General features: G+C 40.0%; 1 protein-coding gene across 1 annotated transcript in view; it reads right to left on the reverse strand.

Moving 5' to 3' along the window:
- Positions 1-6869: 6869 nt before the first annotated feature.
- cubn (cubilin (intrinsic factor-cobalamin receptor)) overlaps positions 6870-25394 on the reverse strand; it is a 34367-nt gene continuing 15842 nt past the window's right edge. The window contains exons 28-66 of the mRNA XM_066683017.1: positions 24554-24735; positions 22869-23043; positions 22532-22713; positions 22049-22205; positions 21843-21959; positions 21619-21732; positions 21392-21520; positions 21163-21295; positions 20841-21046; positions 20440-20621; positions 20036-20228; positions 19717-19914; positions 19244-19390; positions 18973-19163; positions 18677-18845; positions 18371-18542; positions 18104-18282; positions 17788-17997; positions 17558-17698; positions 17250-17431; positions 16979-17150; positions 16471-16668; positions 16179-16328; positions 15950-16071; positions 15607-15832; positions 15332-15519; positions 15072-15228; positions 14812-14961; positions 14472-14660; positions 12749-12878; positions 11543-11760; positions 10240-10445; positions 9939-10101; positions 9486-9694; positions 8764-8908; positions 8487-8668; positions 8125-8290; positions 7147-7382; positions 6870-7033 (exon numbers count right to left, since the gene is read on the reverse strand). Coding sequence (XP_066539114.1) covers positions 6926-7033; positions 7147-7382; positions 8125-8290; positions 8487-8668; positions 8764-8908; positions 9486-9694; positions 9939-10101; positions 10240-10445; positions 11543-11760; positions 12749-12878; positions 14472-14660; positions 14812-14961; positions 15072-15228; positions 15332-15519; positions 15607-15832; positions 15950-16071; positions 16179-16328; positions 16471-16668; positions 16979-17150; positions 17250-17431; positions 17558-17698; positions 17788-17997; positions 18104-18282; positions 18371-18542; positions 18677-18845; positions 18973-19163; positions 19244-19390; positions 19717-19914; positions 20036-20228; positions 20440-20621; positions 20841-21046; positions 21163-21295; positions 21392-21520; positions 21619-21732; positions 21843-21959; positions 22049-22205; positions 22532-22713; positions 22869-23043; positions 24554-24735 — 6674 coding nt within the window. The 3' untranslated portion in view covers positions 6870-6925. The remainder of the gene's footprint in view (positions 7034-7146; positions 7383-8124; positions 8291-8486; positions 8669-8763; positions 8909-9485; positions 9695-9938; positions 10102-10239; positions 10446-11542; positions 11761-12748; positions 12879-14471; positions 14661-14811; positions 14962-15071; positions 15229-15331; positions 15520-15606; positions 15833-15949; positions 16072-16178; positions 16329-16470; positions 16669-16978; positions 17151-17249; positions 17432-17557; positions 17699-17787; positions 17998-18103; positions 18283-18370; positions 18543-18676; positions 18846-18972; positions 19164-19243; positions 19391-19716; positions 19915-20035; positions 20229-20439; positions 20622-20840; positions 21047-21162; positions 21296-21391; positions 21521-21618; positions 21733-21842; positions 21960-22048; positions 22206-22531; positions 22714-22868; positions 23044-24553; positions 24736-25394) is intronic.

Here is a 25394-nt window from a genome sequence, read left to right on the forward strand (position 1 = left end):
TACCTCGGAGCGGAGAGGGAGGAGAGTTTCTGAGATAGAGAAACATTTGCAACCAATCAGCGGCGGCGAAAAGGAGACAGACGGTAAGCAGAGCCAATCAACACGCAGAGGCATTATACGTTTTCTATCCCCACCAATGAGTGAAGGGCAGTGACATAAACACCATTTGCCGTAAAGACGCACAACAACATCAGCAACAACTCGTCCTACTACCCCAACAGCGCCACCTTCAGCTACGGTCTTTTGACATTTCCATAATGAAGGATTATTATTTAGATTCAAAATACAGAGCGTAGATACAATATATTCCATATACAAAAGAAACATTTTAAATGATTAATGTCAGATGTAATTCAGCTTCTGTAAAGAACCGTACCCTACATGTGTCCCTTTCCCAGCGGTCCACTTATGTACAAAATCTGTGGATTATTTACCAAAAGTAGACAAATTAATTATTTCCATGAATATTTTAAAACTTCATTTATCCATAAGGATTTAATAAGGTGAGATTTAGTGTGCTTTTGAGATGTCATATCTCAAGTTGATCAGACAGTAGTGCTGCTGGAATAAACACCACAGAGTCACTGCTGGACTAAGAATAGTCCAGCAATCAAAAACAAGCATCCCAACAGTGTCTGTGACCACTGATGAAGGACTAGAGTATGATGATGATGAACACAAAATGTGAAGCAACAGATGAGCTACTGTCTCTGACTTTACATCTACAAAGTGGACTAGTAAGGTAGGTGTCTCTGAAAGTGTAGCCAGTAAGTGGGCACAGTGTTTAACAACTCCAGTATCACTAATGTATCTGATCCACTAACCGAACTATGTACCAGTATAAAACACACTAACCAACAACTCAGTGTCACTAATGCTGACAATGATCCACCAGCCAAATAAAACCTCCTCTGTGTTGGTTGTGTGTGTGCTGACAATTGAGGAATGGTGAAAGCCACATGACCATCAGAGGTGGCAAATCCTATGGATCATTTTCCTTGAATCAAGAAATTCTATCAGCAAAGTCATGTGTGATACTAGCCCATATACTGTAAGTGGGTACATGCAAACTCTGTAAGTCCCTCGGAAGCATCTCAGCATAACTACACACATTGTCTGAGTGACAGGGCACTTGGGCATTCATCTGGCATTCATTGAACCACAGTTCAATTCAAGGAACTATCATTCTACTTCATGCCCCTGATGGCCAGTGGTGGCAAAGCTTATGAATAACACATACTAGCAATGTCAGGATGAAAGATGCATTCTGTCAAGGCTATATGATGTTGTCAGGACAGAGGACCAAAGGGCCACTGGAGAATCCTCCTTGATTCTGTAGAATCTGGAGAAGATGATGACCAAGTGGCAGCTGCAGAAATTTCTTCAAGAGGGTCTTACTTCAGAGCAGCTGGAGAGGCAGAGAGGCTCTTGGTTGAGTGGCACGCAATGCCACCAGAGTTAGAAGCACCCAATACTTCATAAGCCACAGCAATGACCTGAGCAGATTAGTGCAAAAGCCACTGTTTGGAGAGAGAGATGCCGACCACACATGGCCCAAAGCACACCAAGAATTGGTGAGTACAGAGAATGTGTTTTGTCACTAAAATATAATACCTGAACAAATGAATGGGGTGAAATATGTGTATGCAGACACTTACTGGGATTGATTAACAAAGGCTGAAGGCAGAACTTTAGGAAGAAAGGATGAATTATGCCATAAGGTGACACTAGGGAAATCTAGCTTCTACCATAAGCAGTCAGGGCTGACAGATAATACATGCAAATACCTAACGCCTTTCACAGAGACAGTGGCTAGTAAGAAGGTCATCTTAAGTGAAACCCACTTCAGATCAGCCTGCTCCAAGTGTTTGAATGGTGTTTTGCACAAGGAAAAATATAGACCAGCCTTTGGGAGCCCAAGGGCGATCCATCCTTTCCATCATGCATGGCAGAAAGAGCAGCCAAATAGATTTTCATTGTGGATGGGGATTTTCCTTCATCCAGTAACTACTCCTTCATCCAGTAAAGTACCACAATTAGGGGACAGCACCTCAGATGTCCCCAGAAGCAGCACACCAGTTGGAGAAGTGCTTCTCCTGGCTGTCATGTAATACCTTAATTGATGATGCTCTCGCATTCTCAGTTGTGTTGTGCACAGCTGGGCCATGTGCTGCTAGGAGGTCTGAGGTCCCAAAGGCCAAGCCCACAACTAGAGAAATTCCAGAGTGCTATTGGCACACTGTGCCCCTCAGCTGGGAGAGCAGATCAGCCCCCTGGGGTAGGGGCCCCTTGCAGAAGATCCTCTAGGAGAGTTGCGGAGGGATGGGAACTGAGTGCTGAGCGCTCCTGGAAGGTGAACTGCTGTCATGCCAGTCTGACAGTTGCCTACTTCAACACACCAAATACAAAGTCAACAAGAGGCAAGATGCTGTATAAACTGGATGTATTGTCTGAGTGAATGAGCACATGACAGCTCTGAAATTGTGGTATGAAGTAACATAAGGCTAAGAGCGCTGCTCTGAGCTCCAGTAGATTTACATCCTCATAGGTATGATGTGGTCCCCATGATCTATGGATTGCCATGTGGTGCCATACAGCACCCCAGCCCAAAAGCTCAAGAGACATTCTTGTAACCAGAAATGCACACTGACACCACAATCTGAGTGCGGACATACATGGCTGGTCCATGGTCACTAAAGCATGCCTGTCCTGACATGGGATGTCACTGAGGTGTGCGATCCAGATCTGTAGTGGCTAAATATCCAGTAGCCTGAATGCAACAATTTGTGCAGTTGCTGGTAGCATGCCCTGCAGGCACAGAAATAGACTGAAACATAGCTGTTGACACTGTCTGAAGGGGGCCAAAAGGTCAAGGTGTCCATGCCAAGATGCCTATGAACTGGGTGGTCTGAGTTGAGATAAGTAACCTCTTTTCTGGGTTCAACCCCAATGAGCCAATGTGGGACTTTAGCATTCCTATGTCCACCAGAGTGCAATATCAGGACTGGAATACACAAAGGCAGTCCCCCCACACACACACCTGAAGGAACAGGGCTGCCTGAATACACCCGTAGTGCCAGGGAGGGACTAAATGGAACAACCTTGGCACTCATGGGCACGTTATGGGAACTGCAGAAAGTAGCTGCGAGCTACTTCTGAACACATCCTTTAAATCTGGAATATGAACTACTTGTCCACATTTACAATCATCAGATAGCCTGCTGCATTTAGCATTTGGAATGGGAGCATCTTCAAATAATAGTTCAGTCCCCAAATATCTAAGATTGGATGGAAGCCCCTGTTTTGTCTTGGAAGCAATGAAATAGACAGATCAGACCCCCCTGGAAGTCCCTTATCTCCTCCAAAGCTCCTTTTGCTAAGTGGAAAGAGATTCTGCATGAAGAGTGGCAGTCTTAGGAGAATGTTGTACAGGAGTTGGTCTGTGACGGGGTAACCGACAGCTTCCCTCAGTGGGCCAGAGAGTAGCACTGTGAGGCTAATGTTGTGAGGGAGAGGCTGCATCATGGACAGCTTGACTCAGTGGACCTAAAGTTCTGGTACATTTTTGCTTTGCCCAGGCAGTTATTTTCAGGCCCACAAAACCAGGCTCTATGAATGGAGAGAGACCAAAATTCTCAAAACTAAAAGGTCAAATTATCAATTTGAAAACATAGTTTTAAATCACTTACAAAATCTGACAAAATGCTCATGAATTGTTTGTAGCCTTTGGTTCAGTACTGCGCAAAAATAACATAAAATATTATCTTTCCACATCATAAGTGGGGTTTCCCCACTAGCACCAAAATATAGTCAACCCTCCTCCACTCACAATACAACCAGCAAGCTGATTGTCTCTTCTTATTGAAGGGTGGGACTTTAGGAGCATTAGAAGGACTCCCATTGATAATTCAACTAGTGAAAGGTCTCCTCATGAATAATGTTCCCTGTGAAGCTAATGATGTGAGGGAGAGATAGGATACCCAAACAAGTCCACTCGGTGTTCAGCAGTGAAATAACTTTGGAGATGTCAAAGCTATATGAGTTCAGGTCCAATCCTGAAGATTTGAGGTGAGCCACATGACAAGCATGATCCAAAACAAGTAGGAAAAAGGGACTAGCAGAGTGTGCACAACCACACATACAGGATGGATAGTGTCACACCTGACCTTGGTATAATTTCTCAATCCTCACTATGTGCAGAGAAAATGAAGGCATAGACTTCACTGAGTCTGGCAGTCAGGAGGCATGAAGTTAAGCGACAGGGTGGCCACTTTAATTGCCATTAGACGGAGGACATCATACCAGAAACAAGGAGTGATAATACAACACACCAATTGAAACCCATAATCTACTCTACAGTTGAACGTTTGAGCAAGAAATCATATAAATTGTTAATAAATCAAGAAATAACAAACACTTGCTTCTCTCACCAAACTTTTTTTTCTTGTGATATTTAATTCCTTTTCTCACTGCCTCTGAAAATGTGCTATTGGCCAGGATTTTGTGTCCATATTTGCACAATCCTCTACAAGGCTCATACAGATTTGCAGGTGACACCAGCTACCTCAAGATGATATTTCTCATTTCTCCATGCTGTGCTCATCATCGGAACACACAGGCAAGGGCTGACCTTCTGCAGTTAGTTGGTAGGCAAGCTACTAATTCAATAATGCTGTTAAAATAAATGCAAGGAATTATTTCATATGCATAAGCCAATGGCAAACTGACAAACTAATAAATAAATAAATAACAAGTGAAATGTCTAAATAATTTGTCACAAAAAAACGCAGACTGTTAAGCATCTGTCCAGGAATTGTGCCAGATGAAGGACTGGGAGTTGAACTACTACACTGAGAGCTACAGTGCTGCAGAGACAGTCTAAATATTGCTTTATTTGTGTGTGTGTGTGTGTGTGTGTGTGTGTGTGTGTGTGTGTGTGTGTGTTAAGTAATCTTCATTATGAATGCATCATTGAGATAAAAGCCCTGAGCAGGTGGCTATTTACTGCCGTTGTTTAACACGCCCACAGACCGACCCAACATACGTCTTACCTTGCGTGGAATACACATTCTTAGGCCAGGGTCTTGAGATCTTCATGAGGGTGGCAACCTGAACCTCCTCTGTCTCCTCCACCAGCACAAAACCCCCTGTCATGGAGCAGAGAAACTACTAAAACTCTTCTCTGCTGGAAAGAGGTCTCTCCTGGCTGGAAGTGTCTCAGTGGCTTTAAACTCCCTCCCTCTTTGTCCCTCTGTGTGGTTGATCATTATAGGGGGGATGAAAAACAGTGGCCTCTATTTTTAGGCCTGATTATATTTGGTGAGTGGTAAAGTGACAACAGATGCCAAGTGCAAGAGTGAACTTTGCTTCACCGAGTGACAGATCTGGAGGGTCACTGCATGTTTCATATTTACAATGTAAAATCTTTAACCAGACTATCAGTCACTTAAAAGAAAAGCAGTAGTGCCTATTTAAAAAAAAGGCATAACATGGTGTCGGTGAACATTATCCTTGGTCTGTTTGTAGTTACTTTCAGCACATAGATGGAATAAATGCGGGTCACACATGCCTCATGCCTGGCGTACTGTTCTTTACCACGGGTTTATGAGAAGACGGCATTCAGGTGATGTACTCTCTAAACAGCACAGCAGAATGGTCAAATGCAGAAAAACATTTCACATAAATTATTATTAGTATTATGAGTGTAGGATTTGGTGTCTAATTTAAGGCATTTTATTTCATGCAGTATAAAATATTATTGTAAAGATTGTATTAATATGAGACTTTTGGATAGCAGTGTGTATTTTAAATGCAACAAATCACATTTAGAATGCTAAGTCTAGATTTTTTCTGTTCCCAAGGTCATTAACTTGAATTTCAAACACTCTGTTACAGCTGAGAAGTTCTCAGGAACATTGACCTCACTGAGTTGATAAACAGTGGCCTTTTCTTAAGCTGCTTGTGAAAGCTCTCACCATATTTAACTGGTATGGTCTTAGTTTCTAGACATTGCCATAGACCCGAGATCCAAACGTAGGCTGTATACCTCATAATATTTTATATAAAAAATGAAATATGGACCAGAACTGATTGTGTCACAAGTTACTGACAATTTGAATGTTATTGACTTTATACCAGCATGACTGCAATCTGCGTATGTAGCTGTTTCATGTATTGCAGTGCTGTCAGTATCCATCTGACTCTGACAGCATTTCTCTCTCTCTTTTTTTCAACCCCTTTCCTTCCCTCTTTAGCTCTCTTGTTCAGTGATGGGTAGTGTGATGGCTGGATGGACGAGTTGTCAGGGGTGTCGACTATGCTGACATGTGTCCAAGGAGAAGAGTCGACCACATACAAGATTTCAGTCAGTGAGGTCCAAATTAAACAGTTCAGTAATTCTGAAAATTAACCATTCTAACAAGAGCTTTGGCATGCACCATGTGCTCAGCCCAGTTTTGGGATTGAAATGCAAATAATATTCAAAATTATATTTATGCATTGATTCTTCTCCATTTTATGCCAGATGAGAATTGCCTGTGTGTAAACTATTGGCTTATTTGTATTTACTCACACTTCACTTGCAGCAAATTGAGCATGCACTTTAACAAATAGATATTGCACCTACAGAAAAAAATGTAAGCCACTTAACTGAAACACATAGTGCTATTTTTAAATGTACAAACACAGTCACTGTAACAGTACAGTAAACAATGTCTTTATTTTCAGAAAATATATATATATATATTTAATCATAATTATTTAAACATCTACAAATGTATAAGTTGATCAAAGGAAGAAATTAAACCATATATATTTAATATAATTACTGAATATTGCACTCAAACGATATTGCTTGCATGATTGAATTCTAATGTTTGTAAACTGGGATATAAGTGGATGGATGTGCAGGCTTTCCAGCTTTCCTTCAACTGCTCCATGTGAGCCTGAATCCTGAAGGCAACACAACAGATTGTGCGTGAAATACGATGAAGACCTGATGTGACGAGGCTCTGAATGGAGCTATATTTGTCTCCTATAGGGTAGGAAAATATAGACAACCACTATAACTTTAGTGTACTGTTGCAATAAACTGCTGCATGTAATGGTGAAAGAATATCACTCATTCTTTAATCAACTGTTACTTACCGCTCCACAGTACGGCCCAACTGGGGGTGAGCTGGCATCTGCTCCATCATAAAGTTTCAGATAGTTGTTCTGGCAGTCTCCAGGGTCATCTATGCTGATTTGATTGAACATGACTGTCACCACTCTTCCACTGGGAGCCCTGATACCCCACTCACAGTGAGTGCCATTCGCATAGGTCCCAGGGAAATTAGGACTGGTAAATGTGCCATGATCTCCATACAACGTACCACCACAACCTGAAGGTGAAGACACAGTAAGAATTCCAATGATTTGTCTTCACATTAAAGGACCAATGGCAGCATTAAAAATGGCTGCCTACATTTCATTCAGGTTCTATATAGCAGCCTGTTTATTTCATGCCCCCTTAGGGTGCATTCCCGCCTAGCGCCCAATGATTCCAGGTAGGCTCTGGACCCACCGCAACCCTGAACTGGATAAGTGGTTACAGATACTGAATGAATGAATTAATTAATGATTGCTTCTTTAAAGTAAAGGTTCTATAAAAATGTTTGTTTTATTTACATAAAATTTCTACAGTTTCCCTTCATAGATTAAGTAGAAGAAGTCATACCGAAACCTGAATTTTTTTATATTGTAATTTTGTCCATTCACATATAGACAACATTATGCAATAAGCTATGAACTAATCTGTCTAGAGTTGTGAGATTGAGACCCACTCTGGGTCTGTGAGGAGTTTGGTGTGTTCTCCCCGTGTCTGTGTGGGTTTCCTTCAGGCCTTGCGCCCTGTGATTCTGGGTATGCTCTGGACCAGCCGCAAACTCAGTGTAGTTTAAGACAGTTTCTGATAGCTTCAGCACAAATCTAAGAAGCCACCTTTGTAACAGTAAGTATGTCTGGGCTGATCTAAATATTTAGATGCAGAGAAACAATGTCATGTGTATTTTTTTGACAAACCATCCATTTTACAGGGTTACCTCATTATGAAACCTGGATATCACTGTTTCAGTATGCGCTCACCCTGTGGGGAGGAGGTCCAGGTGATCTCAAAACCATTGAAAGCACCAGAGAAATCACTATGGAAGTTCAGGAAGAGTTCATTGGATCTGGGAAATATAGGGCTGGGCAGTGTGTTCCCACAGTATTTCCCTAGCAGAGGAGCTGATGCAGTGCTACCGTTCCTTATCTGATAAACAGAGAAAAATGCATTATGGCCACCAAAACGTGCAGTACATTAATTTGTCTGGGATTCTATTTCTTCTGATAGTGTCCATTTCTTCTGATTATATTCTATGTAATAGCACCACATTACAGTAACAGGGAACACTATTGTTGTCAGCATTTGAGTTGATGCATCCAAGCCCTGGCTTTTTTAGTCTTACCTCCAGATAATCAAAACTGCAGGAAGGATGAGTCTCCATCTCAAAGCTGTCAAAGAACAAAGAGATAGAGCTGTTCTGAGGTGCACGGAGGACAATGGTGCAATCTAGGTTATGGGGATATATTGTAGGCCATCCTGGGCTCTTCAGGTAACCATAAGACTGCTCATATGTCCTGCTACATCCTGTAGATCACACACCCAAATATACATATCATTTTTCAAACAAAATAAGCAAGCACAAATCAATCACTCTGGAAGAACCAACTCTCATCACATACCAGCGATCTGATAGGTCAGACTGAAGCCATTGCCAGTCATGAAAGTGTCAGACTGAAAGTTGAGGTGCATAGTACGATCATAGCTGTAGAAGTCAGGGATTTGAGAGTCTGAGCCACAGAACTTATGTGCCTGTCCATAGTCACCCTACAGAACACCAAATGACAAAGTCAACCAAACATCATGAACTTATCTATCTGAACGTTATCTACACAACATATGTACAAATCCCATTTTCAGAAAGGTTGGGACACTGCAAATTCTAAATAAAAACACAATGTGCTGATGTGCAAATAATTTAAACCCCATATATTAAACTGAAAAAAGTACAAAGACAACATTTTAAATCTTGAAAATGAGAAAGATTGTTTTGAAAAATATATGTATACTGATGCATGCAACACAACTGCAAAATGTTGAGCTGGGGCAAGAAAAAAATCTGCATAATTTGTGTAATGGGGTTTGTATGTTAGCGTATAGCTGAAAAAAAAAACAAAAAAAAAAACATTCATTGTAACAGGTTTGCTGTGAGGATCCATTTGCTGTAATTTTGATCACTGATTTTTGTTGGATTGCATAAAAGCCTTGATTTTTTTCCTAGTCCACATAAACATCTGGGTTTGGTCTGGATGTTCACAGCACAATAGTTAAACTGCTTTACGTAGTACAAGTAAAATCAGTTAACAAGTTCTGAGGGGTTGTACAGCATACAGAACTGTCTTACCACAGGCCAGTCTTTCATCTCCAAGTAGTTACTTGAGCAACTCTGGCTGGGCTGCAGACGGAATTGTTGGACCACTATCTTCACCGCCTCCTGTGCAGGAGCGTCCAGGACCCAGCGACAGGAGGTGAAGGCAGGGTAAGCATTGGGGTAAAATGGAGAAGTGATGGTCTGTGGGGTGGATGTGGCATTATATATTCCTCCACACAATCCTGTGCAAATGCAGAGAGATATTGTCACTATGAGGTTACTACTGTAACTGCCTGATAGGAACAAATTTATCCAATCAATGATGAAATTTACATTTACATTCAAGATAATCACATTCATTTATTATGTTGTTCTATAACTTTATGAAGTGTGTACTAGTTGACAAACTGTTCAAAGTAGCTTTAAGATATGTTGAGAATTTGCTGTAAATCAAGAAAAAAAAATCGGAAAAGCAGGCTGCCTTACTGTCCACTGCACTGTAGGTGGCGTTAAAGCCTCTGAAAGACACTGAGCCATCAGTAACAAAGAGGACTGTCAGGAAGTTACTGGCTGATACGAAGGAGGCAGGAATTACATTTCCACAGTATTTTCCAACCAATGGGTAATTCACACTGTTGCCATCAAAGACCTAATAAAATTAGAGAGATGAAAACCAGGCTGATGACATTATATAAACTAATGGATTCTCTGCATATATTTTAGTATTTCCTTAAAATGCAGACACTGTATATGATGTATTAATGAGAATCTTTTGATATAATCTTACCTGGACATAATCATAACGACACTCCGTGCCAATGGGACCTTCTAGTTCAAAAGTCGTGAATGTGAGATTGACGGCTTTATTGGTAGAAACAGCTAGAGTCCACAAACAATTCAGGTAATGCTCATACTTTCCATCAAAATTCATGTCAGGAGATCCAAGCATCCCTGTGGAGGAGTCAAGGTAACCTCCACAACCCTGCTGAGGTCCTGGGTGAACAAAGTGGAGAAAAGGGAAATTAGTTATTCAGGCTTCCCCAGCATACTGAACAGTAGAAATAAACAGCAGATGGCAGTAACTCTCTAAAAAAAATCACCTGTCAACATTACTACTTTCCAGTATCCCAAATCAGGAACAAGTAAAACACTTAAAGTCACAGTAAAATTCTAAAACTAAATATGTTGTTTGGTAATAAACAACATTATTCTGTATGAATGTACAGTTTCCCAGAGCCACTCGTGTCAAAGTTTATCTGTTCTATTCTTAATATTATCCATTCCACTCAGTGCTAAAATCAGCTATTCCTAAGAGTACAGGATTCCTGAACCATGGAAAACATGAAGGAATCTGAGTTGGCAAAGAAACCTCAGCTAAAATGTAATATGTGAGCAGGAAAAAAAGACACAGATCTTCTTATGAAGATAGTGAGTTAGTGATTCTATTTTCTTAATTTTATGTATATTCAGAAATACATTCAGAAACAATTCTGCCCTTTGATGTCGGCCCTTTGACAACAGAGGCCTGATGATACTTGGGCCTTATTTTCCATGTTTTGCAGTGTCCAGACAGACTGGTATGAATGTGCCCAATTGTACTGAAAGGGCTACGCTGGACGTGCCTGGCCACCGAGAACAGAGAGAGGGAGGGCATGGTCTGCTTTGTTTTCTTTCACTCACAATGACAAACTAAACGAGAGCCATCCAGGCCAGTCCTTAAAGTCTACTTATTTCCATTGTGTTCTGATTCTTCTAAAAAGTCTGGCACACAAAGCAGTTTGGGGAACAAAAGTTATTTTGAAGCAGTGGACTAGTGCCCTCTGAAGACCTCTATTCTGCCCTTCCACCCTCAAGCCCCTTTGTAATGCCTCGAGATGACTCATTCACCAAATATGTCTATGCACTTCTACTGTCCAACTGCTAATAAGGGATTGGGAATAGGGCCCCAAAAGACCTAGATTTCTCTGTGTTCTCTATGCAACATTGGTATGGCATTAAATAGTGTTAATTGAATCAGAGATCTCAGGTTTATTCAGTATGACTTGGTGCACAGTAAGCTGTTGTAAAAGAATATAAATATATATATATACCTAAAGTTTCTCTGTAAGATGCCTTCCACCCATCAGCAGCGACAGAAGAATCAGTTTTGAACACGATAAACATCTGACTGGTTGTAGACCTGAGGGTGGGAGGCAGCTCGCTGCCACAGAACCGTCCTAGCAGTGGAGCCAGCGTGTTTGGTCCATCATATACAGCCACATAATCGAAAGTACAGGTCGAAGAGGCTTCCAGATGGAAACTATTGAATCTGGGAGAGCAAAGAGTATTATTATTATTTTTTCTAATAATGAATTAAAACAATCATCTACAAAACCACTTCAGATGTACCCCATGTCCTCTATAGTGGTTCCCTAAATTACAGAATAGATTTAAAACTGAAAGGAAATGCTTCCTTTAAGACATAGACACAATGCATAATGTCTCCGTGGAGCTGTTTCCAAAAGGTCCAACACCTGCAAGGGAAACATGGAGAATCCCGGCATGTCTTTTTTTTCTGCACAGCAGGATGTCTCTCTGCAAGAATGGAGGATGGAGGAACAGAGGAAAGTAGAGGATGGAAGTCAGCTTAAGATATTTTGAATGTTGTAACTAACATGATACTATGATGATTTACTGCACCAGTGCTATAAAAAGCCTTGACAGTTTAGGGACAGTAAAAGCTGTGACTGTAAAAAGCTGATTCTGAAATATATCTGACAATTAATTTCCACATAAATAACAGTAATTTACAATTTACATGGTTGTATTTGTTCCTAGATAGTAAATACTAAAAAACAAGCCTGCTATTAAGGTTTAGTTACCTTTCTAGCTGTTAGTGCACAAAAATGGAAAAAAAAAACTGAATTGTTAAATACACAGAATGATTTGCTCTGCTAAATTAGAAAATGATTGCATTCAGATTTTGTTTGTTCATTCATATATTCAATCATTCATTCATTCATTCAGCAATCAGTAAGCAATCTGTTGACATGAAACATTACAATCACAATTCCTGTTTAGATCCTCTCCCAATAGCCACGTAAGATACGAGCACAAATGACCCAATATTTTAAGTATATAACACTAAGAAAAACGCATACAGCATATATATATATATATATATATATATATATATATATATATATATAGAGAGAGAGAGAGAGAGAGAGAGCATCTGCTTGAGTTTTGACATTCTGTGTATTATATCAAAAAAATACATAATTTCGATTTTATTAGAGAAAGGTTAAAACACTCACTTCAGTTCGATGATACGATTGTCTTGCACAACGATGTGATAAGTGCAGTTTATGTTGTGCAGGTAGCTGACAATGGAATGAGCAGGACTGCTAACTGACCCTGAAGTGCCATTGAATACACCTCCACATGCTGAAACCAAACAGATAAATCATTACACATTTAAAACTACACTATAGCTACATATGTACTTGTACGGCATAGATTTAGGAGCAACACCTTTATATAGTATATCTGACATAGCCTTCTCTCTGATTTGCTTAGTAGTTATTGTACTATATATTTATAATGGTCCAGTATAAATTGGGTTGGTAACTTTTTCATAGCGGTCTATTCATATAATACCCCATGCATCTCTATATAATAAACTTGGGACAAAAAGTAGAGAAATTTGTGTTTGGTAGATTATTTCTTTGTTCAAACAATGCTTCTGCTAAATGCTAAATATTATACCTTTGGAAAGCCTGTTAATTTCCCTTTTAAATGATGCCACATTTGTAAGGAACATGCATTTATGGGATGAGCTGAGTATGTGGGTTTCACCCATGAAAAATTTGCAGAATCCTCTCTGCCTATGCCAAACAGCTTATTCAGCCAATGACTCGTTTGGTGTTTGGTGGACTGGATGATTGAAGTTTGAAGAAACAAGACATATTGGCAATTTAACAATTTATTTATTTAACAAACAGGAACCTTAGTAGTGTGTGGAAGAACCATACACAGCCACAACAGCCTGGCCATTTCATCCTCTCCACTCCTACATTCTGGAGGTAGTCTCTGATAATCCCCACTCTGTGGGGGCGAGTGTTGTCATCCTGGAGGATAGAGTTCGGTCCCAGACTGTGGAGATATGGGACTGCCACTGGTTGAAGAATTTAATCTCGCTGTCTCTCTGCATTGAGATTGCCTTCAATGATAACAAGCCTCGTTTTTACAGTGAGGGAGATGCCGCCCCACACCATCACACAAAATAAGCTGTTTGGAATTGGCAGAGAGAATTTGGTAAATTTTTCATGGGCGCAACCCACATACTCAGCTCTACTGCTCATCCCACAAATGCATGTTCCTTACAAATATGGCACCACATTTAACCAATGGTATAAGATTTATTTAGAAGCATTGTTACAACAAAGAAATGATATACCAAACAACAATTTCCTTACTTTTTGTGCTATGTTTATATAGTGTCACGGCTTTATTTGGTTCTATTTGATGTTTGTACATTTGTTAAATTATATCAGTCAAAATGTCTGACAAACATTTCAATTTGCTGGACTTGTTGTTCAGCATGCATTGCTCTACCATTCAGAGTGTGTTTGTTTGTGTGTGTGTGTGTGTGTGTGTGTGTTTGTGTGTGAGTTTGTCTGTGCACAAAGGAATCTGTTGTGAAATCCTCCTGAATATATGCATATTCCTGGCATTTGTAGCCCTGTCTCAAATCCCTTCTAATTGTTTGAAAAGCGCAGCGTCCCTTCATTCCATTCATTCCACATTTTTGGGCTCAATGAATGGCTCTGACAATCCTCCCATTTGTAAACAGTCCAGACTCACACCCAGGGCACAGCCAAAACTACAGAAACACCAACATGAGTACCCACTGCTGGCTGAGCCCACCTAACCCACTGAAATGTAGGCTAGATCAACTTATTAAAAGAGCTAACAATGCTAAATATACTGGTCTTCTCCTGATCATCTTTATTCATATGTTCGCTACAGAATACTCACGAATGGCTGTATATTCTGCTAGGAAGCCATTGTCATGGATAATGCTGTCAGAGTAGAAGTTGAGGAGCATGGGGCCAAAAGTGGTGAAGGGGCCAGGGATGGTGTTGCCACAAAGAGTGGCTATAAGATTTCCATTTGCAGCAGAGTTCTTGTAGATCTTTAATCCATCAAAATAACACGTTGAGTCCGCTGAAATAGTAAGAACAATTACATTTCAAGGGTTTATTCAACAACATTCATTTTTAGTTTACAAGCTGTTAATTATACCAATGTAAAACATCTTGCATATCATTTTGTATTTCTGTGGGCTGATCCTAAATCAGATAAAAAAAAAACTTACCCTCTAACTGGAAAGTTCTAAACCTTATGAGGATTACAGTCTGGTCTCCAGCATCAATGAGATAGTCACAGTTAGAATTAGGGGGGTAATGATCTGGGTAGTTAGGTGATACCACACGACCGGAAGGAGCAGAGAAATTTGCTCCACAGCCTGTAAAAGAAAAGGTGATGAATATGCATATGGCCCAAATAAAAGAGTAGCAAAGAGGAAATGGCACAGTAAGCCCATTAATCCCTAAAATAAAGTTCTATGTTACACACTTGTATAGAAAGAGGCTGAGAAGCCTTTGCCAACCGTCTCAGTGGACTGGAAGCGTGCAGTTATGACATTGAAGGGGGCAATGATTGAAGAAGGAGCTGTAGAACCACAGCCAGTAGACAAGAGTGCATCATTCTGTTCTTTGTCACCAGACCATACCTGAGAAATGGGTTTAAGAAGAGTAAGTGCAAAGCAAAGTCACACCAAAAAAACAACACTAGGTATAAAATGTTCTAAAATTCAAATTAAACAAACCATTTACCTTTATGTAACTGTTCTGGCACTGTCCACTGGAGTCAGGTATCTGGAAGTCACTAGCAAAACCCATCTCCAAGTGATTGCCCTCATGAGCAATGATGGTCCAAGAACATTCAACATTAGGTGGGAAGTTCTGAGGGTAATTAGGGGACTTCAACATGCCAGAATCAGCATGTATGGTCCCACCACACCCTGAAAAAGAGAAAACAGATCTTCTATAAGAAAACCATGAAGGATTTAACAACAGTTAAAGCAATCCTGTGAATACTACTTTCATACCTGAGGAGTCTGTTGACCAGGTAGCAGTAAATCCTCCCTTGGACACAGAGTGATCAGCCAGGAATACAACAACTAGCTTGTTGGTGCCTGACTGTATTCGACCAGGAGAATTATGACCACAGTATTGTCCAATCATGGGAGAACCCGGAGAGCCTCCATTGAGAATTGTCACAGAGTCCCAAGAACACTGAACGTGTTCTTCCACCTCAAAGTATGTGAATGTAAGCTGGTCAAAGAGAATATACTATCAATACACTACAATACACAAACATTGAAATTATTCTGTCCAAACTGATCAATATGCAGTGTATGAAGTAAGTTCTTTATGTCAGCGTAAACTCACAGTGACTGTATGGCCTTCTGGAGCTTCCAAATACCAGGCACAACGACTTGGGGATGGGTAGTTATCTGGAAAACCAGGGCTAGAAATGACTCCTCCCTCTCCAGTCTGGAAACCTCCACAGTCTAAATGGAATGATAATTCAATGCAACATACCTATGTTTACAAATAATTCATTCATATTTCAAAGATGAATTTATTTCTTTTTTTCTGTATTAGAAAATGACATTGCCTGAAAAATAATATGTAGCTTTGAATCCCAAGTCAACAACAGCTTCATCGGATACGAAATGAACCCAAAGTTGAGGAGTTGCAACCACAATTGGAACCGCCGGAGTGGTCTGACCACAAAAACGTGTAAGCAGTTCACCATTTTCATCATCTGGAAAGGTAAGAAAAATAATTAGCCTTTTTGAAGTAGCTTATTTCCATCTAATTTTACATGAGGATTCAAGACCTGGTGACTAATGTCATGCTATATATTAAATGCATTTATTTCAATACTGCATTGCTGCATCACACACCAAGTCTGAACTCAAGGTAATCCCATTCACAGGTCTGATGGTGCTCCAGATGCAAATCATTTATGAGCACCACAATGGAGGAGTTGACATGCTGAGGATTCAGGATCTGCCACTCGCAGTTCAAACTGTTGCTGTAGTTACCAACACCATAGTCAGGGGAGGTGAAGTTTCCTGGTGTATCCAAGATTCCTCCACATACTGTGAAAAACAGGGAACAACAATATGGTCTACATCAGTTGTGACCAAATGTTTTGTAAAGCTAAAATGCAATGTTTATGATGGGCTACATGAAACCCAATACAATATACAAACAATATATTTATGAAGGGTGGGCAGATTTCAAAATTATTTTGAATGTTTTTTTGTAAATATATGTTTGTTCTATTATTAAGTGAGATTTCTAGCAAGTCAAGTCAAGCCCCTTGTCTACATAAATAGACTGTATTTATGTTAATTTATATAATCTCATCAATTCTGAATTTTCCAGTGGCTTATGAAGTTCTCCCACCTGCTGCCTCATCAGATGAATAGTCTGCTGTAAATCCGCCATTGGACACAGAAGAATCTGTGGAGAAAACTACAGTCATAGTGTTTCCTGAGGATTTCACCTGCGTGCCTGCAGGTACAGTGCCACAGAAGCGCTGTAAACGAGGGGCATTGGACACCAGCCCATTGAAGACCTACAAAAAACAATGTAGATTATGAGTGATTCATATACATTACCATACCCATGCATTTTTTCACATTCATATATACAACTTGATGAGGGATACCCTCACCTCCACATAGTCAAAAACACAGCTGCCATGGTCCTCCAGCCGAAGATCATTAAAGGTAAGAGTGACCCTACGGCCTGAAGGAACAGTGATTTTCCAGTGACAAACTCGGCTGTGAGGGTACAAGTTAGGGTAGTTTGGTGATGATATTGTCCCCGTGGGGGCATTCAGTTCCCCTCCACATTCTAAAAGACATAAAAAAAGCAGTAGGATTTTATAAAGGATTATGAAGATGCATCATTGTTCAGTATATATTTCAGGAATCATTGTCCAGTCCATATTTGTCCATATTTCAGGAATCATTGTCTTACCCTCTACACTAGCTTCAAATGACAGGCTGAATCCTGCTGCATTTCCACTGCTATCACTGACAAACTTCACATATGCAAAACTGTCTCCTGTGTCCATAGGTGCAGGCAAGCTGCTTCCACAGTGCTTTCCTAAAATTCGACCTGCAGTAAACAGTAATGCACTGATTAATATCTTGTAAAATAACAGTAAAGATTCTGATGCATGAAGTTATAGGTGCTTAATAACTCACCAGATGCATTGTACTCTCGTATTTCTACATAATCACTGGTGCAGTCTGTGGAGCTCTGCAGGTTAAAGGACGTGTAGCTGATGGTCAAGTAGTGCCCAGTAGGGCCCTCCAGGTACCACTCACAGTTGGAGTTGTCTGGGTAATTTGCATCAGGGTATCCTGGGCTTCTAATGGTACCACTTTGGCTAATGTATGTGCCACCACATGTCGCTGTTTGTGTGAAATAAATTCAACAGATTGAAACATCCACACAGTGAACATGTAAATATACAAATCTCTGAATGCCTCCGTATGGCAATGATGTGAATTGATTTACCTATGGAGTACTTGGCATTAAAACCCTTATGTGCAACAATGTTATCCGTGCGGAAGCGTAGGTACATAGCAGAGCCTGTAGAATGTTGGGTAGATGGGCGCGTGTTGCCACAGAGCTTGGCAAGGAGGTCAGCATTTGAACTGACACCATCACGTACTTCCAGATAGTCATAGTAACATCTAGAAGATGAAATTACAAGAAACTCTAGAGACCATCTCAAACTTTATTAAAATTAAGAGAATAATAACAAGCCAATATGTCCCATACTGTGTGTTTGGCTCAATGTAGAAATCCTCTATATCCAGTTGCACAGACTCTCCATTGGGCACCATAATTATCCAGACACAGTCAATGTTGTGAGGATAATTTGATGGATAGTTGGGTGATGTAATGTACCCTGGTGGATCTCCATCTTTCAATTCAAGAGTTCCTCCACAAGCTGAACAAAACCACAACCATTTATTAATTCTTAATCTCATTTACATGTTTGTAACTATTTTATGTTTTGTCATATTATCTTTTTTTCTTTTTGTTTTATTGTCATGCATTAGTGACTGTATACAAATGACTTACCTGTACTGTGCGCTTCAAATAATAGTTTAAAACCACTGCCCTCATTTGAACCATCTGAGACAAAGTGCACATGTAGATCATTATCAGTAGTTTGTGTAACACTTGGAATACTGGTTCCACACAGACGACCACCCAGTAACGGTGCATTAATGTCAGGCCCATTCCTCAGCTGAAATAAAAGTTTTAAAAAGCATTACAGTAAGAATGAAACATTTTCAAATTAAAAAAATGCTGTGTCTTTATCTCTCACTAGGCATTGGAACACAATAAGTGCTTCCTTCCAAACAAGTCTTTACCTCCACATAGTCTCCAGAACTGCAGGCAGTGCCAAAACCTTGTACCTGGAATGGACTTAGGAAAGAAACAGACACTCTAAAGCCAGACGTGACCATCACGTGCCAGTTGCAGTCAAGGTTGGGCCTGTAATTCTGTGGGTAGTGAGGGGTGCTGAGAACTCCTCTGTCTGCATGAAGCAGACCACCACAACCTGTAAAACACAGTTAACCAGCTTATAATCACAGTTCAAAGGAATCACAATATTATCAGTGAGTAATACTGAGAGTTCACCTTTAGAGTAGGTTGCATTGAAGCCACGACCGCTGATGCTGTAATCAGAGCGGAAACGCAGGAACATGGAGTCACCTGTGGAATGGAGGGAGCCAGGCAACTCACGACCACACAGCCTCCCAAGCTCTGGAGACAAGTTAGTCTCACCTGGGGGAAGAACATTTGGTAAAAAGCATTACTAAAGAAAATATCCAGATAATTTGCTGTTTTTATTGTCTGTGTCAAATCAAAATATCACTATAATTACTTTAGGGAAAAATGTTACAAGTAGGTCAATGTAATTAAATTTTGTAGACCCATTTTCTTCTAGACATCAGTCCATAGACTATAGTTCATTGGTCTTGAAATGCTCCCACAAAGAAAGTGCAGCTGGTGTTACAACACAAAAACCTGAATTCACAGAGACAGTAAACTTTTATATATAAAACTAGCATTTTATTAGTTAATGTGGTTTAACAACAGCTGAAGCTTACCATCCCGAACCACTAAACTGTCGTATAAACATGTGGCTTCATCTTCAATGTCCATATAGAGCAGATTGAGCTCCACAGTGGAGTCAGGTGAGCGGATGACCCATGTGCATTCCAGGTTTGGCTCATATTCATTAGGCCAGCCAGGAGAGAAGAGGAATCTAGGTGTTTCATCAGGCCTGAGTGCCCCTCCACAAGCACCTAATAAACAATTAGCACACTTTACATATACACAAAACATTCATCCTCATCTCAACTGCATTTAACACATCCAGAAGTTAAGGCAATAGCTAGGTACTATTTCCTATGAGTATATTCTAACCTGGTGCTATAGTTGGCAAAGGCCCAGTGCTCTGGATGGCTGTCCACGCAACAAGGAAACCTCTTCCTCCAATCACAGAGTCTGATGTAAACTCCAGAGTCATGGTGCTGCCAGAGCTTCTTACTAAGCCAGGCAAGATCAGCCCACAGAAAACTCCCAGGGGGTATGCATGAACATTGGGTCCATCAAATATCTAACAAGAAAATTCAGGGAATTTACGAATTACTATCCAACCATTTGTATACAGCAAAAGATACATCATTAGAATGTAAATATGATTATTTTATATTTTTTATTCAGTGTAAACCAGCTGCAAACAAAAGAAAAACCTTTTTTTCCAGCTTGAGAAAAGAGAATTTAAAAATCTCAGCATCACTGTTTCATTAACTGTGTAGGCGGCTGACCTTGAGCTGGTCAAAGTAGCAGTCATACAAGTCTTCTATATCAATGTCCAGGAAACGGATCTCAATGTAGGAGTCTGCATTGACTGTAATTGTCCAGCGATAGTCTGCATTTTCAGGATATGTGCGTGGATACAGGGGCGAAGCAATTTGGCCAAAGGTACCTGTGATTTCATTTCCATACACTGGAGAGAGAGAGTAGGAAACACTATGATTGTTAAATCATTTTAGAGTACTGTGTGAATGCTTTGCATAGTACAGCAGAGAACATGCCAGATGTTAAAAATGTAGCTTTTTACTTATGTTAAAAATATACATTTATATATTTAAAATAAAAATAAATAAATAAATAAAATAAAATTACCTATGCATATAACATCATACATGTACAGTGTTAAACTCACAATGAGAGAAGGTGGCCCTGAACCCAGCTCCACTGACAGAGGAGTCAGAAACAAACTTGACCCAGAGCACATGACCGATGAGAGATGTGTAATTAGATGGAAGGTTGTTTCCACAAAAACGACCAACCAAAGCTCCTGTGGAGTTACCCTCACGTATTTCCAGATAGTCATTATTACAGTTGGTACTCTGCTGGAGCTCGAACAGACTGTATTTAATGTAAAGAGAGAGCAGAAGAACAGTTAATAAAAATTTACCAACTTTGTCGTAACAGGGATTCTTTAATCACAAATGAGATGCGAGTTGTACTAAGAGGATGCTTACATGAAGGAGAGCTGGAGGCGGTTTCCTGGGGAACTAATTATGGTCCATACACACTCAGTGTTGGGTGGGTAAGCATCAGGATAGTTAGGGCTGTTGAAGGCCCCAGACTCCATGTGCAGGTTACCACCACAGCCTGAAAGAAGCCAGAATAATGGTGTGTTTAAAGTTAATACAGGCACAGATTGATCATGATAGAATGCAAACCTTGAAAGATTTCTTGAAAATGTACCTGATGTTGAGGCCATATATGTTGCTCTGAATCCTTTACTGGTTACAGAAGAATCAGACACAAAGTTCACCACTAGTGCATTGCTGAATGAAGTGACTGGATGGGGTACGTTCTTTCCACAGTAGCGACCTGAATACCAACAAACAATAAAAAATAAAGCATAAATTAGTCATTTCTACTGTACTATATTGCTTGAGTTTATAATACAGAATTACTATTGTAGTTACCGACTGAAGGGGCCTCATAGTTGTCACCATCTAAGATCTCTACTGCATCATGAGAGCAGTTGCTGTTCACCATCTCCAGTTCAAAATCAGTGAAGGACACAGTCACATGATTGACTGTTCATAAAGGAGGTTAAAAAATAAATATTCAAATGCTCAATACAACAATATCACACTGAAACATGATGAAGAAAATGAAAGAATATAATTGAATTTAGTTCACGCACATGGCTCCTTTGCAATAATGACCCAGCTACAGTTCTGGTTGTTGGGGTATGGGTAAGGGTAGTTTGGAGAGGCTATAGAACCTCCCACATCATCAGTCATGATGGTGGATCCACATGCTGTAAAGAAATGAAATAATGACCCTCTTTGATAAATGGTGACACACACATTACAGTACTTTTGGACATTTGTGTTGACTGACACTGACCTTCTGAGAACTCGGATTTGAATCCCCTGTGATTTCCACTGATGTCAGATCTGAAGCGAACCAAAATGACATTTTTTGTGGAGAAAATAGGATCTGGTAGAGAGGAGCCACAAACTTTGGCCAGTAGGGGAGAGGACTGTCCAGGTCCATCATGAATCTGAAATACATAAGGAAAGGTGAAGAAGTAAGATTATTTTATTTTTCCAACCAAGTAATGGGATTAGCATAATGACCAGGCCTTTCAACAGGATTCCTGAACCACTGAATATGAGGCAGATAAAGCTTTCCATGTTAGAAATATGACTAGAAGTGAATCACCACTAAGTGAAATAAAAGGCAGACTGTATTCAGTTCTGAAGCTTTGTGGTGCGGATGAGTGACAATGAGTGAGAAGTTAACTGGTTATAGTCTGTCATGAGCAAAACAGTAAAAAAAAAAAATAATTAAAAAAAAAAAAAATACCGCAGCACACCAATGACTCACATCCACATAATCCCAGATGCATGAGGAGTGATTCTCTATGTCCAAGTCAGTGAAGTTGAAGAGAATACGATGACCCTCATCAACAGTGATGACCCAAGAGCAGTCTACATTGTTGGGATATTTGTTGGGGTATTCAGGGGAATGGATCTCTCCACTTGGTGCTTTGATGGGACCTCCACAACCTAAGCATATGAGTGAACAAAATGTTTAAACATTAGGGTTAACATTTAACAAAACAATTAAGATGTTTATGGGAAAAAAGCTTGTAAAAAAAAAAGCATAATGGTTTTGAGTGCTTTTGTGAGAAAGAGTGTCAGTAAAGATCAGCCCCACCCACCTCCTGGAGTCTCCTGCCAGCTAGCATTGAAGCCCCTGCCACTAACATATTCATCACTCTTAAAACGAACAGTGACAGCATTGCCTGTGCTTGACACCTGAAGGGGGTTACTGGGGGGCCGTGTGGTGCACAGCTGGGCCAGTCTTGGGGAGCTCAGATCAGGACCTCCATACACCTGCATGCACATCAAAAAGAAAACTTGTCACATAATTACCAGGACCTCTCAGGTCAACAGCTTTGATCATTGATCCACATAATGTAATGAAAGGACATAAAGTAGCCCTGGACTGTATGGTAGGCATATATTATTATGAAGCTTGAAGGCATTTTCACATGATACATATGTAGCATTATATTTATTACTCTTGCTGTCAAAATGGTAATACAGAAAGGCACCAGCAGTGGCAATAAATAAATAAATAAATACATTTTGCTTAAAACTGCTCTGCACTGATGCTATAAAAGCAGGAATAAGTCAGTGGTTCATAAATAGTGAAAGTACTGACAACATATGATCAGAAAATATATTGTGACCTGAGATTTCATAATACCATATCATAATAATATAATATAATAATATACTGCCATTTTACATGTACCCGATCTTTTCTGAGTTGAGAACCAAACTGAATTGATTTTACCATCCTACAAAGTAGTTCACATGTGTTTCATGGATAAATATTAGCCAAACATATCTGTTCATCCAATGGAAGACTATCACTGCCATGCTTTGTAAAATAGCCCCTAATCCACACATCAAAGTACTGCAAACACTGCCTGTGGAGCAAACCTGAAGTTTCATTCCTTTGGCCATGTCAACAATGCCAAAGTTTTGGCACCTGGATGAGGACAGAACATGCAGCACATAACTGTGAAGTTCTTCAGCACTGCAAAGCACTTCAGGGGCACACTAAAACACTATTGGGGAAGTTTCTGCATAGGGGCAGGCTTCTCCGTGCCACAGAAAATGGCTGGATGTGTGTGGGTATGTGTGTAGTTGAGAGAGAGCCACAGATAAAGCCTGTGGTCTAAGCTCTGATTTCCACTTCTCTTCCACCCCACTAAATCTATTCACTGCGACAGTGGAGGTCAGCATTCCAAAGGTCTGAGGTACACAATCCCCCCCATCCAATGTGCCCAATGAGTTTGCTGTGTGCCAACAGGGCACGCACACATACACACACACAAACACACACACACTTTATAGTGCACAGTAAAATTCATATTGTCTAAAGTACTTTCTTCTTACAAAAAATTGAATACAGGGCAGCTCAACAGAGCAAGTCCAATTTAACAGCACAGTTTACACCTCAGCTGAATTCCTTTAGAGAAATCAACAATATTTTCTTTTCACATTTTTAGGAATGAACTTGTAAATTAATGAGCAAGATTTTAGAGCGAGTTATTATTCTTTATACTGTTATGAGACACTTTGATGCATTTTATAACTTGTAAACAATCAAGGGCCAAATTAGAAGAAAATAGCAAAAGGTCCAAAATAGAAAATGTCTTTAAAACTGTAGTATATTGTTTTTGCATGTTTTGTGCACCTAATGATTCAGTGCTTTTGCTGACACTAATATGAATCTTAATATAAGTTCTAAAGTCTGGATCAAAACAATGTCATGTGAGGAAAACCACACAGGACCATAATGCCAGAGGCTTACAAATAACGATACATTTACCTCCAACATGTCAAAGTCACAGTTGGGATGATACTCTATATCAAACTCATGGATGATGATGGTGATGCTGCTGCCTGGGCTGGTCTGTATGTACCATACACACTCACGGTTGTCAGGATATTTCTGAGGATAGCCTGGACTGTTGAAAGAGCCAGAAGGCCCAGATAAGTCCCCTCCACAACCTGCAGGGGGCAATAAAAAGTCAATTTAACTTAAGTGACCTACATAATGTCAGTTTAAGCCCTTTTACAATAGGTTTCTATACCAGGCTTGAAGTGTTAACTATAACTTCATATCCTTTGCCTATGTCCCTAAAAGACAGAAACAGAGGCCATTATCACATGATAATGATGATGTTCATATTTTCAAGGAACAGAAGAAACATATAAATACTACAAATAGTGTTAAATGTAGTGTTCTGACACTTAGTGTAGTGCTGAGGGACTACCAGTGAGATATCTTATATGAGCAGAGTGCCTTTTAGTCTCTGTGCTAATTTAGAAGAGAGTGAATAAAAACCCTGTACGTGAACTTGCTTTATAACAACATCTCTGACCCAGATTATTTTGGCTATTTTGGGCTGTCTAGCATATTTCCAGCAGTGACAACAGTTCTGCCTGATTTGCCTTGATCTGCAATTCTTTCTTCAGATATACAGAGCTTGTTTTCTACAGAGGATGAGGGATAAACTGTCAGAAAGAGAATAATCCAATGTGTTTTTGCATTATAGTCAGGGATCTTAGGAGATGTTGAATGTGATTCAATGTATAACATTAAACCAAACCATAATATTACTAAACATTGCAACACAGAGATTGCAAGATGAAATTCAATAAGCCCC

Source organism: Hoplias malabaricus, chromosome 10 (genome assembly GCF_029633855.1).
Source record: "Hoplias malabaricus isolate fHopMal1 chromosome 10, fHopMal1.hap1, whole genome shotgun sequence".
NCBI classification, from domain to species: Eukaryota; Metazoa; Chordata; class Actinopteri; order Characiformes; family Erythrinidae; genus Hoplias; species Hoplias malabaricus.